We start from the raw sequence: 16,091 nt of genomic DNA, 5'->3' as shown, positions 1-16,091 counted from the left end.
ACACCGGGCTCGAACTCTGAGCCAGTCAGGGGACAGCTGACATTGCAGCCCAGACTGCACAGGCTGGTGAGCATTTCTCGGAAAGGGCTCCCATTCCCTGCCCTCAAAATGAGCAAAACCCCAAACCCCACAGACACACACACACACACACACACACACACACACACACACGACTCTGTCTACAGCCCAAACCCTGTTTTCTACGCTGGTGGGATGGTTTATCCATTTAAGTCATTGAACCCTTTCAGTTTGTTTCATGAAAAAAATTTTTTTTCTGTTTGTTTTAGCCACATTGTTGTTGTTTAAAGGAATGAAATAATTAAAACAAGAGGAACCCTATGTAAGCTTGGATTTTTATCGTGGTGAGCACATACAATGTATGGATATATCTTTTTTTTTAACCAACACAATTTAATGAGTTTTAGTCATTGCTCAGTGACTTATAGTGCCATATATTTTATTATCTAGATCTACATTCGTTTCCTAGGGCCGCCATAACAAAGTACCAGTAACTGGGGGGCTTCAACCAACAGAAACTTCTTCTCTCGCATTTCTAGAGGCCAGAAATCTGGAGTCAAAGTGTTAGCTGGGTTGCTTCCTTCTTCAGACTCCAACGGTGAATCCATCTCGCGTGTCTCTCTAGCTTCTGGTGTCGCTGCCAATCATGGCATTCCTTGGCATAAAGAGGCATCATTCTGATCTCTACCTCCATCGTTGTGTGGCCTCTGTCTGTGACTCTCTGTGGCCTCACGTGGTACTCTCCTCTCTGTGTGTCTGTCTCTATCTTTTGTAAAACAACGTTCTTTGCCCATCTTTGTCTAAGCTGGGTAAAAAGCCAGAACAACAGGAATGAATCTGTTCTGTCCCAGGATGTACAGTCATCTAGCCATGCTGTCTGTCTCTGTCGGCTTCCAGTGGCTCGCCATACCCGCAGCCAGCTCTCAGCAGTCTATTTGTGCCCCCTCCCTCCTCCTCCTAGCAACCGTCCATGCAGTGAGCCTACCTTCCTGCCTGCATATTTTTGAGTATGCAAACACCCAGAGAGGGTAAGTAACCTGCCCAAGGTCACGGCCAGTGGGGGAGTGGGGATTTGAACCCTCACATTATAGCTCCAGTGTCTGCGCTCACCCTCATGGTGCTACACGGCCTGCACCCTGGCCCTAGGTGTCATGTCTCTAGAATCTGTTCATGTTGCTGTATCTTCATCCAGTTTTCACTGCTGCATAGTATTCCACTGAGTGTACAATCCACCGTGTCCCTATCCATTCTCCTAGAGAGGAACATTCAGGTGGCCCCTGCTCTAGGCTCTCCAAGCCCCATGCTGGTGAATGTCCTCATAGCGCCATATGGGACAAACATCAGAGTTCACACTAAACTGCTCACATCTGCATGGAGCTTCAGGATCTGTGTTTGGGGTAAAGTGTAGACCATTTCTATGGAGGAACCACACTCTGGTTTGTGGAGGAAGGTGTGCTCTTGGGAACCCAAGCCAGGAGCAGGAGCCAGGACCAAAACTAAGCAAGCTTCTCGGGTCCATCCATCAGAATGCAGGCCATGGGAAGGTGTTCAATCTCATTTACTCAGTGCTCACACCCAGGGCTTCTTGGGAGGGCTGGCCTTTAATACAGAGGTTGAGGTCACGATGAGGGGAGCCCCAAGGGGATTCTTAAGTCTCGGTGAACTCTGAGCACACAATCCCCTCTCCATAGCAACAAGAGTGCTCATCCTCAAGTGGAAATCAACATCCTAAGCTCCAAAGATGGTTCCCCAAAACGTCATCCTCCCTGAGGTGCATGTCAGTCCTATCCGGAGATGGAGCGTATTTCCCTCCCTCTAGTCCAGGCGGACGCTCTCACTGCTCTGGCCAATAGAATAAGGGTTGAGACATCTGAACCCAGGTCTTGAGAAGGCTGAAAAGTTCTATTTCCTCCCTCTTGGAACCCAGGCACTCTGTTATTGGAAGCTAGAGCCACATGGTGAGGCCACAGGGAGGATAACTGAGGTGCTTTGGTCCAAAGTCTCTGCTGAGCTCCCAGCACCCACTGTCAGCCAGGAGAGCCAGCAGCTCGGGCAGCCAGCCTAGTTGGTATAGTTGAGCATCACGTGGAACAGAAGCACTGCCCGGCTGAGCCCAGTCCATCCACAGAATCCTGAGAAACAAGAAAAGTGTTATTGCTTTAAGCCACTAAAGTGTAGGGTGGTCTCTTACACACTGAGAGATACAGAGACAATACGCAACGGAAATGCATACAGGTGTTCACCAAAAGACGTGCCAGAATATTCGTAACAGCACTATGGGTGATCATCTCAAACTGGAAACAAGCATGTGTCCCTCAATAGCCGAATGAGTAAAGAGCTTGTGTCACATCGTGTGACGGAGTGCTCCATAGTCATGGAGATGAGTGAACTATGGCTCCCTGCACCAACCTGAGTGCATCACGTACACAGTACAGAGGGAAAGACACCGGGTCAAAAGAGCACGTTCTATATGATTCCATTTATACAACATCCAAGATGAGGCAGGATTCTGCGGCCTCACGTAAGGAGAGTGACCACCTTTGGGTCTGTCTCAGTCAGCTCAGGCTGCTATAACAAAAATGCCATAGACTGGAAGCTTAAACAACAGACATTTATTTCTCAGGGTTCTAGAGGCTGAAAGTCCAAGACCAAGAGTCCAGTAGATTCAATGTCTAGTGAGAGCCGGCTTCCAGGTTCAGAGGCAGCACCTTCTCTCTGTGTCCTCACATGGCCTAAGGGGCAAGGGAGCTCTTGGGGGTCTCTTTTATAAGGGCACCAGTTCCATTCACTGGCTCTCCCAAAGGCCCCACCTCCAAATACCATTCCATTGAGGGTTAGGATTTTAACATATGCATTTTCGGGGGACGCAATTCAGTCCATTGCAAGGTGGCAGTGACTGGAAGAGGGATGAGGGTCTTCTGGGGATGGAGATGTATGTTTTGATCTTCACGTTGCTTATAGAGCACATTGCCTTTGAGAAAACCCATTGAGCTAATTTGTGGACTTCTCTGTACATAAGTTATATTTCAATAAAAAGTTTACTTTAAAAATGTAAATCAAATTTTTTCTGGTTATCTATTGATGTATAATAAATTGTGCCAACATGTCATGGCTTTATTATTTCTCACAGTCTCTGTGAGTCAGGAATTCAAGAGGGGGTGGTGGGCTGGGCGGCTCTGGGGTGGGGTCTCGCATGTGGTCAGTTACATGGGGGCTGAGCTGGAGTCATCTGAAGGCTTTTTCACTCACACATCTAGCACCTGGGCTGGGAAGACTCGACAGTGGGGGGTGGGGGTAACTAGAGTAGGAGGGGCTGCTGGGTGTCTCTCTTATCTTTAAGTGGCCTCTCCACGTGGTCTTTCCAGCACAGGGGTTTCTGAGTAGCCAACCCCTTACAAGGCTATCAGAGGTTCCAAAGGCATGTGTCCTGAGAGAGGCAGACAGAAGCGATCCCCTTTTTCCACCCGGCCTAGAAGTCACACAGTATCACTTCTGCCATATTCTGTTTGTAGAGGCGATCGCAAAGGCCTGCCCAGGTTCACAGGAGGGGCATATAGACCTTATAGCCTTTCTGAAAGAAAGAGCATCAGGGAATCTGCAGACATGTTTCCAAACCACCAAAAGATCATGTCATTCTTCTCATCACAAACCTTTAATGGTTGACCATCACATTTAGAATAAAATCCACAGTTTACATGGCCCCTCAGACCAGGAGGATCACCCACCGTTCCCGCCTCCTTTTCTACTTTCCCCGCCTCCTCTGCTCTGTCCTCCCCCTACTCCAGCCATACTGGCCTCCTCTGCATCTCGGGCCTTTGCACGCGCTGTTCCCTCTTGGTAGAATGCTGTTCCTCCTGATTGTCCCACTCCCTGTCGTCCAGGCCTTGGTTCAAATGGCACCCTTACAGATGTGTTCTCCTTTCTGTCACACTCAGTCTCGCTACCTGGTATTACTTTCTTCATTGTCCTTCACTCAATTTGGAATTAGTTTTCCCGATGCTTTGCTCTTCTTGGTGTTAATCGTGTGCTTCTCCCAACCAGAATGGAAGCTTCTTGTTAACCACCAGTGCAATGCCTGGTGTTAGTAAATGCTTGTTGAAGGCATAGATGGGTAGATAGTGGATGGACGGATGACACTAAATACAAAACTAGTATGTCCTTTTTGAGTATGCGCTTGATACAATGCCAGATGCTGGAGACAGAGGCCGACACCCCTAGCTAATCCCAGGCAGCCGGACAAGTGCTTGGCCAGTGCTAATGAACAGAGCCCACTCTGGACACAGGAAAGGACCTGTGTTGGATATCATTGGCTCCAGCATCCACTCCCCTTTATTTATGTGTCTTCCTGAACTGGAAAGTAAAAAACTACATTTCCCAGACTCTCTTGTAGCCCACGTGCTGGATGTGTATGTGATTCAGCCAATGAAATGCAGCTGCCCAAGACCCGGAGGCAGAAGGGAGGCAACCTGGAGCAGAGCCCAGCTGGACTCTGCAGGTGTGCAGTCATGGGGACTCCAGTTTTTCTGCAGCAACATTCCAGTATCCAGTCACCTGCTTTGGGGAGTCAAGAGGCAAGCGGGTGGTAACTTCCTGATTCTGGATTGCAGGCATAGCTATGTTCTTGAACTCGGTAGATCCAGTGGCAGCCTCCTGCTTCCTGTCTGAGGTAAACACATCGCTCTCTTGGCAGGTCAATTCTGTGTGGTTCCAGAGTCAGTTCTGGTGGCCCAGCTAGAAGACACTCCAGCCTGTCTGGTGATTCTGGAAGCCTCTAACTCCTCGCATTAAGTCCCACTCTATGTAAAATGCTTCAAGGGTGTCATATCATCTGCCGTGACGAGAATGTCTGAAAAGATGAAGAGGGTAGGATTGCGCAGTATCTAGTCACTGGGGGATATTTCAGCAGATCCCTTAACATCCTGAGAAAATGGAAGACTCCAGCCACAAGACCACGAAGCATCCAGATATCAGGTGACTCACTGCATTGCTCATCACTTTACCCAGGTGGTGGTGAGTATAAGGAGGGGGGGGGGGGGACTGCCTGCTTCAGTGATTTTACACAACAGCAAATACTAAGTTCTTTTCTTCTGCTACATGACATGGTGAAAAAAAAACACAAAACAAAACAAAACAAAAGGACCAGAAGTCTGTGTCATTATGCAATCTAGTCCTGGCACTGTAACTAACACTGCTGTGCCAAATTGGATAAACCACTTAGCCTTTCTGGTCTTCCTATTTCTCATGGTAAAATGGGAGAATGAAACAAAGCCATCTCAACTTTCCTTCTAGCTTTAAATGCCTGGATTCCTCTGTGTGTGTGTGTGTGTGTGTGTGTGTGTGTGTGTGTGTGTGTGTGTGTTTAATTCAGCCTTATACCCAGTAAATTCTGCATACTCACTGTCTGACTCCCCACCCTGCCGTGTTGGTCCTATGAGCTGAAGAAAGGCGATTTTAATGTTTTGGTTTTTTTTCCATTTTTTTTTACCATAAATATAAAACCAAGCATACAAAAGTAAATACTGTAACCAAACCCCATCTTCCTATTGCCCCAGCATCAATTTGCCAACTCACTTCCAATTTTGTTTCTTCTCCTCTACCCCTCCCCATGTCCGTTTACCCATAGATTATTTTGAAGTAAATCCTATCTGTACATATTTCACTTAGTATCTTTAAAAGACAAGGACAGAGATGGTTTTGATGGTGATGCAATTGCTGGTCCAATGAAGCATTTCACATCCCGAAGTTGTCTTCAAATTTGAGTCACCTCTTCACAAATCCTGTTTGGAAAAGTGCCCTTATCAAGAACAGATGCTCCAGATGTCTCACACACACTAAAACACACTCAGAACATCCCCCTATACACTTATTAGAAAGCAATTTTTAGAACTTCAGGAGTGATGCTAGAGTGGTCGGAAGTCGACCATTTCCAGAAAACTGTGAACTCGATATGCAAATTAGGCAATTTCTCTTAACACCAACCCAAGCCAGCCTCCACACTCATGCACTGTCACCTACAGCACCTTCATCTTGCACGTGCAGAAGTCCCCACCCTGTATCTGTGTTCGGTGTGAGTGGCGGAGATGTGTGGACAAACCAGGTCCCCTAAGGACAGAGGCTCCAGAGCCGGATGCCGTATCAGCCCCTGTCTCTACCACTCAGAAATGTGTGCCTGGACATGCCCTGACTGTTCTGGGCCTCCATGACCTCATCTGTAGAATGGGAATAATCATCTCAAAGTCTCCCTCATACCACTGACTTGAGGATTAAATGAGATAAGCGAACACTCAGCTTGGTGCCTGACGTATAAGAATAATGCTCCGTAAACACCATTGTCCTGGTATCGTTGCCCTGTTTGCCAAACTGAGATGGGTGCTCCCTGTGGCCGGATGCCTGCTGCACTCTGTGTCAGCCTCCCTACAGGCCAGCTGTAGAAATCCGTTAAACCCAGAGAACAGACCCAAATATGATCCCAAAAGGGAAAAAGTTGTCTAAGTTAGTCTAATCCTTCTGGATTTTCTGTGATTTCCTCCACCGCTTGAGCAAGCCTGACACAAGAAAGGCATTCATTCTCATTTTCACAGGGGAAGAAAGCACAGAAACAACATTTTTTAACAGAAGGAACGTAGATTTTGCAAGAACTGCAATTTCAAGACCCTGAAGGACACAAGTGGAGTGTTGTACTTGGGGCTCCTCCTTGGAGCAGCCGGCTTGCCGGACAGTTAAGTACTCTTTTAATGAAACAAAAGTTTTGGGCAGCCGTTTGCCATGAGTAACAGGCAGTGTGCTTCCAAGAGTATGTCAGGCTAAATGCATTTGTCATCTTGATGGGAGACCCTCCCAGCAACAAAACAACCTAAACAGTAGCAAGGACGCCAGCATTGCACGGAGAATCCGTCTCTGATTCAATCCAAAGTGTGTCCAAGGAGGTGCTTTTCAACCCACCTGAGGCGAATAAATCTGAGCAGAATCATCCAGCCATGCGTATATGCCTTTGCTGCCTGCGTCATTCTTTCTCGTCTTCACCCCATGGAATTCCTGGGTAAGACATGTGCAGCCCAAAGAAACTTAAGCCCTCAATGCACATTGTCTTAGAGCAATAAATCACATACATATTTCTATTAATCAATCAACAAAAACGACATATGGCACCATCATTTAATAGGAACTCCATATGATTAAATCTGTTGAATTTCTCTTTGTGTCCCTGCCCTAGACACTGAGCCATCAGAGAAGCCTGGATCCCGGAGTCACCTAGGAATTAAACGCCCATCAAGCACCTGGTTTGTGCTTCGTGAAGCTGATGGGGGCGGTCATGGGGGTGGTGCCCTAGCAAGAGATACGGTGATCCAACTAAGAAGGAGGGTCACCCCATGAATGTCATAGGTAGGCCTGGCCTCTAGAGAGTCACACAGAATCCCCTTTTCTCAGAAGAAGAAACAGAGGCTTGGAGATGGGTGGGATCGGGTCAAGGTCACACAGCTATGAGTGACAGCACAACATCATCATGCCGTCCGGCGCGTCCCTCTCAGAACTGCAAGCACTTCCAGAAATGGCGATGATGTGTGAAGATGAAGAAGGAGTGTTGGCACCCGTCCCCTGGCCAGGGCTTAAGTTCAGAAGGACCCCCAGGACTCCCTGCTGTTTTCCAATGGACAGTGTAGAAGAAAGGCAATGCATAAGCTCAAAGGACAGCACACAGGACAGTGGGAAGTTGCCCTGGGCGTCAGTGTTGGCTGTGTGTGTGAGTGTGAGTGTGTGAGTGTGAGTGTGTGTGTGTGTGTGTGTGTTTTCAACAGGAGAGGTCTGGGGGATCTGCTTTTGCCCCAATACAATCCACATCTACCTGGCAGGAGCTCCCAGGATCTCTGAACATGACATCCATGGGGAAAGGATGGACATTTTGATGTCCTGCCCAGCCTGGAAGCCAGGAAAGTTGGGCCTTGGCCAGTGGAGTGGGGACCACGGCCCCTTTCCTCTAGGACACACCTGCCCTGCTTGGGAGGGGGGAGGGCATTAACCTTGTGATTAATCTACTCCCTCAGAGGCCTTGGGCAAACACTTAGACTGGGCACTCCCTCCTCTTTTGTCCAAATAGCTGTAGCTTGTGGGTCACCCAGTCACTTCCTGAGAAGCTAAATTTGCGGTGGTTCAAGTCCATGCAATCTCCATCCCCCCAGAACTACCAGGGTCAAGCGGAGCGTCACCAGTGTATCTGGAAGCTTCTGGTTCTGACCAGCGCCACCGTGACATCCAGCATGTTGGACAAGAGGAAGGTAGGGAGTGAGATAATGTTTCAGCATCTTCTCTTATGTGGACCTCTGCCCTGGCCATCATCTAGCAGCATCTCCGCTGCTGCGAGCTACTCTGAGTCAGGTAGTGTTCAAAGATGAGGATACTGCGGTCTGAACAAGAGAAATAAATTACCCGAGCTGATGGGCGCAGCTGGCGATGGTCTGGGCCCCGTTCAAACTTAGGGGTGTCCAACCCTGGACTCCAAATCTCCCACAGCCTCTTACACAAGTGGTTTCATTCATTTACTCTCGTCAGCAGCCCATCGTTATTTTTTATCATCATCCTCATGGTTTGTTCCTTTGGCCATTTACTGAACTTCCCCTTTGAGTCAGGAGCTGGGCTACAGCCTGCACATTAAGATCTGATTTAATTCTCTTGAGCCTCATAGGAGGAAGTATGACTTCTCCCCCATTGTATGTGAGGTACAGGGAGATTAGGTAACCCACCCAAGGCTGCACAGAAGTGGAACCACTGTAGATGCCCCACTGTAGATGTGTAGACCCCTCCAAGCTTCAGGCTATTCCATTGCATGGCTGTCATGCCACCTTTATACAACCCTATCAAAGGCTTTCTCCGCTATGACCAGGCAATTGAGCTGGGCTGCGTGGGAACTCCAAATTTGGGAGCTGAGACCAGACAGTGGATGTAAGCACCCTCCTGCCCACTTAGATGTTACTCCTTGGCGGCCCAGTATGCCCTGAGGCTTTGCCTTTGGAGCCTTGGGAAGCAGTGGGGAGGCCATGTCCCTTAGAGGTCTGGGGTGGGGGTACAGGCAGAGCAGGAAAGGACCTGGAAGCTGCTCGTCCTGCCTGGGGTCGCCTGGAAGCCGGAGCCTGTACTTAGTTCTCCCTGGTAAATAACAGCTCTGGTTTCTGCTAAAAGGATTCATTCCCAGAACACAATAATTTTCATCTCCTCCTCGCGACAACACATAGTTTATGGCTAAATATATGCCATAATGAGCCGCTGGCTTGATAGCGTTGTTAAGGAGATATTTGACCTTGGGTTTAATTGCAGGATGGAATAAATGGCTGGGACGGGCAGAGGGGCTCCGCCAGCTTGAAGGCAGCTCAGGGCTCAGGTCTGGCATCCCCCAGCCCTGGAGAAAGTGGTGCCAGTGAAGAAAGTGGCTCCCACGGTGCCCAGGCCGCCAAGATGGGCGAAGGCTCAAGAACCAAGTGCGGCTGGTGCGGTCCTTGGCCAGGGCTGCCCCTGGAAGCCTTCCCTGTGGGTGGATAAGGGTGACTGTTAACCCTGGAGATCAGCCCTCATCGGACTCACTGTCTTTTGGCCTGGCCCCCTGCTTTCCAGAAAAAAGTCACCTCTACCCCCACAGGCAGAATGCAAGGTCCAATAACTGGGCACTCAGCTGGCTCAGGAGTTGCCTCACCACCAATCGCAACAGACAAAACACCGACGTGAAGTGTTTCCAACACCAACCCCCTGTCTCAGTCCCACTGGCAAGGACGGAGGAAAGGGAAGCCAGGGAGGAGGGCGGCCACATACCTGCTGAAGGCTAGTGAACGAATAAAACGTTGGCGTGCATTGGCAGACAACGTGGAGAGGAGCAGGGCAGCAAGTGGGGAGGGACTCGGTGAAACAAATGCTCCGGTCTCCTGCCCTGGGCCTGTGACCCCAGCGCTTCTGCAGGGAATACATGTCCCATCTGGAGTCTGTGACCCCCAAGGCACGGAGGGGGGCGATTCAGGCCGGCAGCCTCGCAGGGCGCTGCACGTGTCTACACCCTGTCTCTATCCTCTTGGATTTTTCTCTCCGCTGCTCAATGTCAAGGCTACAAAACCCATCAGGGTCGTATCAGCTCAACACACAGGTTTGACAAATGGCAGCTCTTTCAAAGAAGGGGGTGCCAAAAACCGTGACTTAGGCCCAATTTGTTGGATCTTGGTGGTTCTTATTTGGGGGGGGGGATAGGAGCTTCGAGCAGCAGCTGAAAGCTATGGCTCTTCTCGTTCCCAAAATGCACCCACATACCTAGATTTACACCTCCCACCTCAAAACCCTCTGATCTCAAGTTAAGAACCCCCCACACACACACACCCACACACACACATGCACACAGAGCAGCTCCACTTTCTCCATCACGTAAGACCCAGGAATGGTAGAATCCAGCCTCCTCACAAAGGGTCCGGCCTCAGTTTCCAAGGCTTGGCATGGAGCCCCGAGGTGGCAGAGTGAAAGGGAAACACGGGGTAGGTAACTCGCCCCCACGCATGTGAGCTCTCTACCTAAACCTGGGGGTTAGAATGAATCATCCATCCTAAGAACAACTCTCCTTCCCTGGGAGAGAAAGGCTGCATGCAGATTTCTTCTGCTGCCCGGCAATGATCCCGGATTTTTCCTCTTTCTCAAGAGCTCATTGGTTTTTTGGTTCCCTCTACTTCTTTACTGCTCGAGTGCCAGGCGGGTTACCGGGTCAGGGTGAGCCTGGCCTTTAAAGCCTTTTTGAGTAATGAATCTGCTTTGTAGTGAGGAGGGAAGCAGAGAATCAATTGGGAAGGTGGGGGCGCAACGTTGCTGGTAGATCCAGCTGGCCAGGTTGGAAGACCCCAGAGGGGGTGTGCTCTAGGCGCTGCCTTCTAACTGCAGCAGCCGGCACCCTGTGCACCTAAACGGGAGCTGGACTGATCCGAAAGGGAGGGAGCAGCGTCTACATGAGCAGAGCATGGTGAAGACCTGCGACGGTGAATGAAAAAACCCAAATCGCCCCAGTCCGATGTCCTCTAGGAAGAGATTAGACAAGGCCCTGAATTTTCCACTGGGCTAGCCGCACTCAGTCTCCGTCTCACGTTGTCTCACGTTGCCCGTGGAGACGCAGCCGCACAGTGTTTGAAAGTGGCCAGGGTGCGTTTCCAAGAGGATGCGCGGAGGTGAAATCCCCTGGGCATAACGCGGGTCTCTGCCTGGCTGCCCCAGCCCAGGCAATGCCCCTCCCGCTCCAGGGCCACTGCCGGCCTCCTGCGCGCGCGGTGGGAATCTCTCCCGCCTGCTGCGGTCGGCAGCTCTTTCCAGCGGGGTCCCGGTTTTCCTTCTCCGGGTTCTCATTTACTAAAGAAAAGGAGGCAACAATCACACACGTGCTGCCGCGGTCCTTTTCAATCAACGGAGGAAAAATTGGGCGGTAGGTGTTGAGAAAGAGAAAAAGATTTTTCTCTTGGGATGGGGGAGTAGAAGCGGCCTTTGGAAAGCCAACTGCTTTTCCCCAAGGTGGTGGGGGGGAAGTCATCCATTACAGGAAGCAAACGTCCAAGCCAGAGCGAATTGTATTATTTTTAAAATAAAAGAAAAGCAAGTGAACGGCGGGCGGTGAAGGGGAGGAAGGAGACTGATTTTACCCCCACTGGAATGTCCCAAAAGAGTTTATCCGGGTGCTCGTTTCAAAAAGGCGCTGCAGGACTTAAATTAGGGTTTTTTTCTTATCCAGAAATCTGATTGTGCTACTGCGGGTCGCCGGGGTAAGGGGGCACGATGATTCCAAACAGAGTTCCCGATTTGGGGGGGTTGGAGGGAGGAGACACAATTTCATACAGACGAAGTAGGGATTCTGCTAAAGGTCCGAAGCGGGCCCAACCTGTGCGCCCTTTGATTGTGCCTGGGCCGCGAGTCCCCGGTGGCCGCTGTGCGATCCGCAGGCTGTTTGTAATTCCATCCTTTTTTTCATTAACATAAACACCACTTGAACAAAAATATACAGGGCCACCTACTTCGCCAGGAAAGACGGCCCAGCGCCCACCAGCCCGCCCGCTTGCCCGCCTGCCGGACCCCCTGCCCTCCCGCGCGCCCTGGTGCGCCCAGGTCCACGCAGCGCGCCGCGCCTCGGCTGAGCTCCCCTTTGGGTGGCTTTGAAGTTTCAGGCCTCCCGGCTCTTAGGCCGCCCCCCACCCACACACACAGTTCAGCTTGTCATCCCAGCTGGCCGCTGCCGGAGCCCCGACGGAGGTGCTGAGTTGTCAACGTAAATTCCTAGTTAAGCCACTTGTAGATAAAGCCTCGAGGCAAATTTGTTCCTCTTTACCTGAGCGCCCCCGCCCCCGCCCTCGCCGGCGCGGCCCTAATTGCAGGAGGAGCCCGTAGCCGGCGGCGGCCTGAGCAGCGAGCTAATTGCGTTGGAACCCGCAAGGTCTCCTTTTAGAGGGACGCTTGTCGGGGATGAAAGAAGGAGCTGGGGGACCGGGGTACACGCCGCCTGGGACCTCCGGCCTGGCGTGGAGGCCTAGGCTTGCTGGGGTGCGCTTTTGCTGGAGGAAGAGCAATAATGGGGGGTTCTCTGCGGTCCACGTAAGTGAACGCAGTGACTTCCTGGCGGCTCTCGTTGGTGCGTCGGCCTCCAGCGTCCGCGTTCAAATAGTCCTGGTCCCTGGTTCTCACCTCGCCCCCCCCACACACACACTCACACACACACACACTGCACGTGTGCGTGTGCACGTGTCCCTAGGGCCCGGCAGGGATCAGAACTCTCTAAAGTCATCCAGGAGTCCGGGGTCTGAGCTGCGCCCTATTCTGCCCCCTTCTGTACCCGCATTTCGTCTCTCCGCTACTGCCCGAATTAAAAATCGGGTTTTGGAGACCGGAATGGGAAATTAGCCCGACTCATCTAGTAACCCGGTTCCAGGCTTTGTCTACATGGGCACCGGCCGGTGGAGAACAGAGCTAGTTCCCCGTATAATCCAGGCTCCCGACAACGTAGCGGGAATAGTACATGTAGCCGAGTCTGATGTGCTTTTATCCCCTTACATTATTGCAGAATCTTTGGTATCCGCTATTTCTCACTACCCGTATAGACACGTCCCAAACAATCTTGCACTTTAAGAGCATTTCCCGGTTTTGCAAGAAAAAAAGAAAAAACCAGTCGAGGCTCCCCAGCTTCGTGGACCTTAGATTCCGGTCTAGGCATCACCCTCTAGCGGTAACCAGGTTTCATCCAGAGTCCAGACCCTTCTTATCCTCCCTTCTCCCTCGCGTGCCCGGCGACCGCAGCAGTTATCTGAGACTGGACAGTCCAGGGGGGCGTCGGGGCCCGCAACGCGCGGACTTGGTTTCCAGAAGCCACGTCTCCACAAGCGCAAGTCCCCGTTGCGCCTTGGTGCCCCGAGTCCCCCCTGCCCTCCAGCCTCTCAGCTCAGACACGCACGGGAGAAGGATGAAACTGCCCCCTCGCTCCCACCGAGGCCGGGCCAAGAGAATGAGAAAGGGGCACTCACTGTCCCCACCTCCTAAGACCTTTCCCCAGACTGACGGCTCTCGAATTTGCAGCCCCAGCGTCCCTCGCCCCGGCGCCCAGGGGCGTACCCCCTCCCCGGGGATGGTCGAAGTGAAATAAAAGACCGCATTCAGGCCAGAAGAACCCATCATTAGCCCAAACCGCGGTTTCCACTATTGCTTCGTCGCTGAATGAGAGCGGCAGTAGCCAGGAGGGTCTCCCCGGACCCTCCTGCCGCCGCGGCCGCCAGGGCCTGGGTGGACGCGGAGCCACTTCGCAGCCAGGGCCCGGCCCTGACCTTCAGGGGTGGCCCACCCAGAGCCCTGTGGGGACCTGGTCCGCGCGGAGAGAAACGTGTCCTGTACTTCCTACGAACGTCAGACGTACCGCCTCGGCCGAACGCCAGCCCTTTGCCAATTCTTTTCTGAGAGGCTACGTAAAGAACGCTTGAGTCAGACTCGAAAAACCAGAGTGAGTCTCAGCAGCTTTTGAGAGAGAGAGAGAGAGAGAGAGAGAGAGAGAGAGAGAGAGAGAGAGCAGGTAGGGGTGGTGGAGGGCAGCTACCCTGAAGTGAAATCCTTCAGAAAATACTGCTTTGCAGAAACGCGGAGAAAAACGTGGGGGTGGTGGTGAAGGGGGTGTTGGGACACTTATTACTGGTCTCTTTTAAAAGCGAATTTGATTCCTAATTGAGTTAGTGTTCATGGAGAATTAAATGGGTCTTAGCCTAATTTGGAGGGGAGGGTGACGCCGTGGAAACGTTGCCTACAGCTGCCATGTGGCCCTAACTCATTCTCAAAGTGTAACAGCAAAACAGGAGGTGGGAGGAGAAGCAAGATAAAAGATCGATTTTGACCGTGGGAATATAACAAAAATGCTTAAAATATTTTGAGGGTTATGCTTCTTAAAATAGCGGGTCTTACACATCAGGGATAGAATTTTGCAGGTAATCAATTGCTAATTATTAAGAAAAATAATTATAAGAATTAGTTGCTGCTGGGGTGAAGAAATGAAGGGCATACATGAAAACGAAGTGCCCCAAAGAAATGACTTTTTAAAACGAACCCACGCTAGGATCTGTGTGCGATCCAATTGTTCAAAGCTTTGGTGTAACTCCAGCATTGAGAAAATATTTTTCAAAATAAAAGGACGGCAAAGTTTGCGTGACGATTTTATGTTTTCACCTCTGATTTTTAAATTCTACGGGGTGGAACACTGCTCACTGGTAACAAGGTGAACGTTGAGTGAGAGGCAAAAATAATAGTAGCAAAAAGGGACAGAGGCGCGTTTTAAACGGCAAGGAGTTCTCTAAGCATCAGGCGTGAGGAGAAGCCACTGGGTGGGGGCTCTTTAATCGCCCCAGGTAGAGACCTAGTGGCTGGGTGGGTCAGGGGACTCCACTGGGAGGCCTGCTGCTGGGGAACAGGGATCCCTGGGCCTCCAAGCAGCTAAGCCGGGGGGCTGCTCTGATGCCGCATTGCTACAAGTCCTCTTATCCCAATTTCGTGCCACAAAAAGAGCTGCAGGAAAGATTTTCCCTGAACACCCTAGGAGGAGACAGCCTAGGGACTAAATGAGCCCTCCCCTTCAGCAAGGTTCAGGCCACCACCCACCCTCCCTGCCATTTCTTAGAAACTGGACTATTGGAGAACAGTACCGGGAAGTCGGGGTACCATTGGTGGGGCCTCCCAGGAGGCCTAGGATTCTGCCTACCCCCACCCCGTGGGGGGTTATAGGGCGAGACCCACCGCAGGCTGGAGGCTGTTATTTTCTTATTACTCTCAGGAGAAAGCTGGGGGGTGCAATAAGCAGAGCCTCAGAGTTAAGGGGGGCGACCGTCTTTCCTCTTCTTCCTGGGTTTGTCAATGGAGGCCCAGCATCGGGGCCCCACAGGTGCCCTCAGGAGGAGGGAGGCGAGTGTCTTACAATTGGTCCCATATTTATGAGCCCTCACTGTGTGCCCACGCTGTGCCTTGCTCTCCTGTCTATGAAATGAGCTCAGCCATAGCTAAGCGCTGGCCCTCGGTCGATGCTCAGCGATTTCCTAATGACAATGCTGTTCTCGGTTAGTCTTCACACAGCCCTAGGGTGGAGATGTCTATATTTTCACCATGATGCAAATGAGAAAAGGGGACTCTGAGAGGTTAAGAAGCTGCACAGAGGTCGCACAGCAGATGGGGCAGGGAGGTGGGAATCTAGTCCAGGTTTTGGCAGGCTGGGCCCTGGTCCAGGTGGCCACCCCACAAGGGTCAGCAGGGAGCCCTTGAAGGACTCTGTTGACGCAGGGACCAAGGCTGGTTGGGGGGTGGGGGGACAGACTTCATCAACCTTCCCTGTGTCAGGAAGTCTGCTGTGAATCGTCATGTTCTCCAAAGAGGCTCCCCCTCCAACCCGACATTCTGCTCCCTGAAATTGGTGCCAGGATGTTGAGCTACTTTTCCTATCCACACTGGGGATGAGGGTAGGGGTCATTCCCTGGTGGCAAAAACAGAGCCCACAGCCACAGGAGAAGGGACTTGTCCAAAGGCCCACGCAAACTGATTCCCCTATTTTTGTTCACGCC

General features: G+C 51.3%; 1 protein-coding gene across 5 annotated transcripts in view; it reads right to left on the bottom strand.

The window, feature by feature from the left end:
* LOC141567473 (uncharacterized) overlaps positions 1-16,091 on the bottom strand; it is a 100,612-nt gene that overhangs the window by 75,644 nt on the left and 8,877 nt on the right. Inside the window, exon 3 of one of the 5 annotated variants that reach the window (XM_074314484.2) lies at positions 391-2,150. The exons of 2 other annotated variants lie outside the window; for them this stretch is intronic. In XM_074314484.2, coding sequence (XP_074170585.2) covers positions 2,100-2,150 — 51 coding nt within the window. In that variant the 3' untranslated portion in view covers positions 391-2,099. 2 more of the 5 variants (XM_074314486.2, XM_074314488.2) reach the window with 2 other exon arrangements.

The sequence above is a fragment of the Rhinolophus sinicus genome, chromosome 8, assembly GCF_057876585.1.
Source record: "Rhinolophus sinicus isolate RSI-liver-muscle chromosome 8, RSI-T2T, whole genome shotgun sequence".
NCBI classification, from domain to species: Eukaryota; Metazoa; Chordata; class Mammalia; order Chiroptera; family Rhinolophidae; genus Rhinolophus; species Rhinolophus sinicus.
The sequence above is the reverse complement of the archived record's forward strand: the minus strand, read 5'-3'. Positions and strand labels throughout refer to the sequence as shown.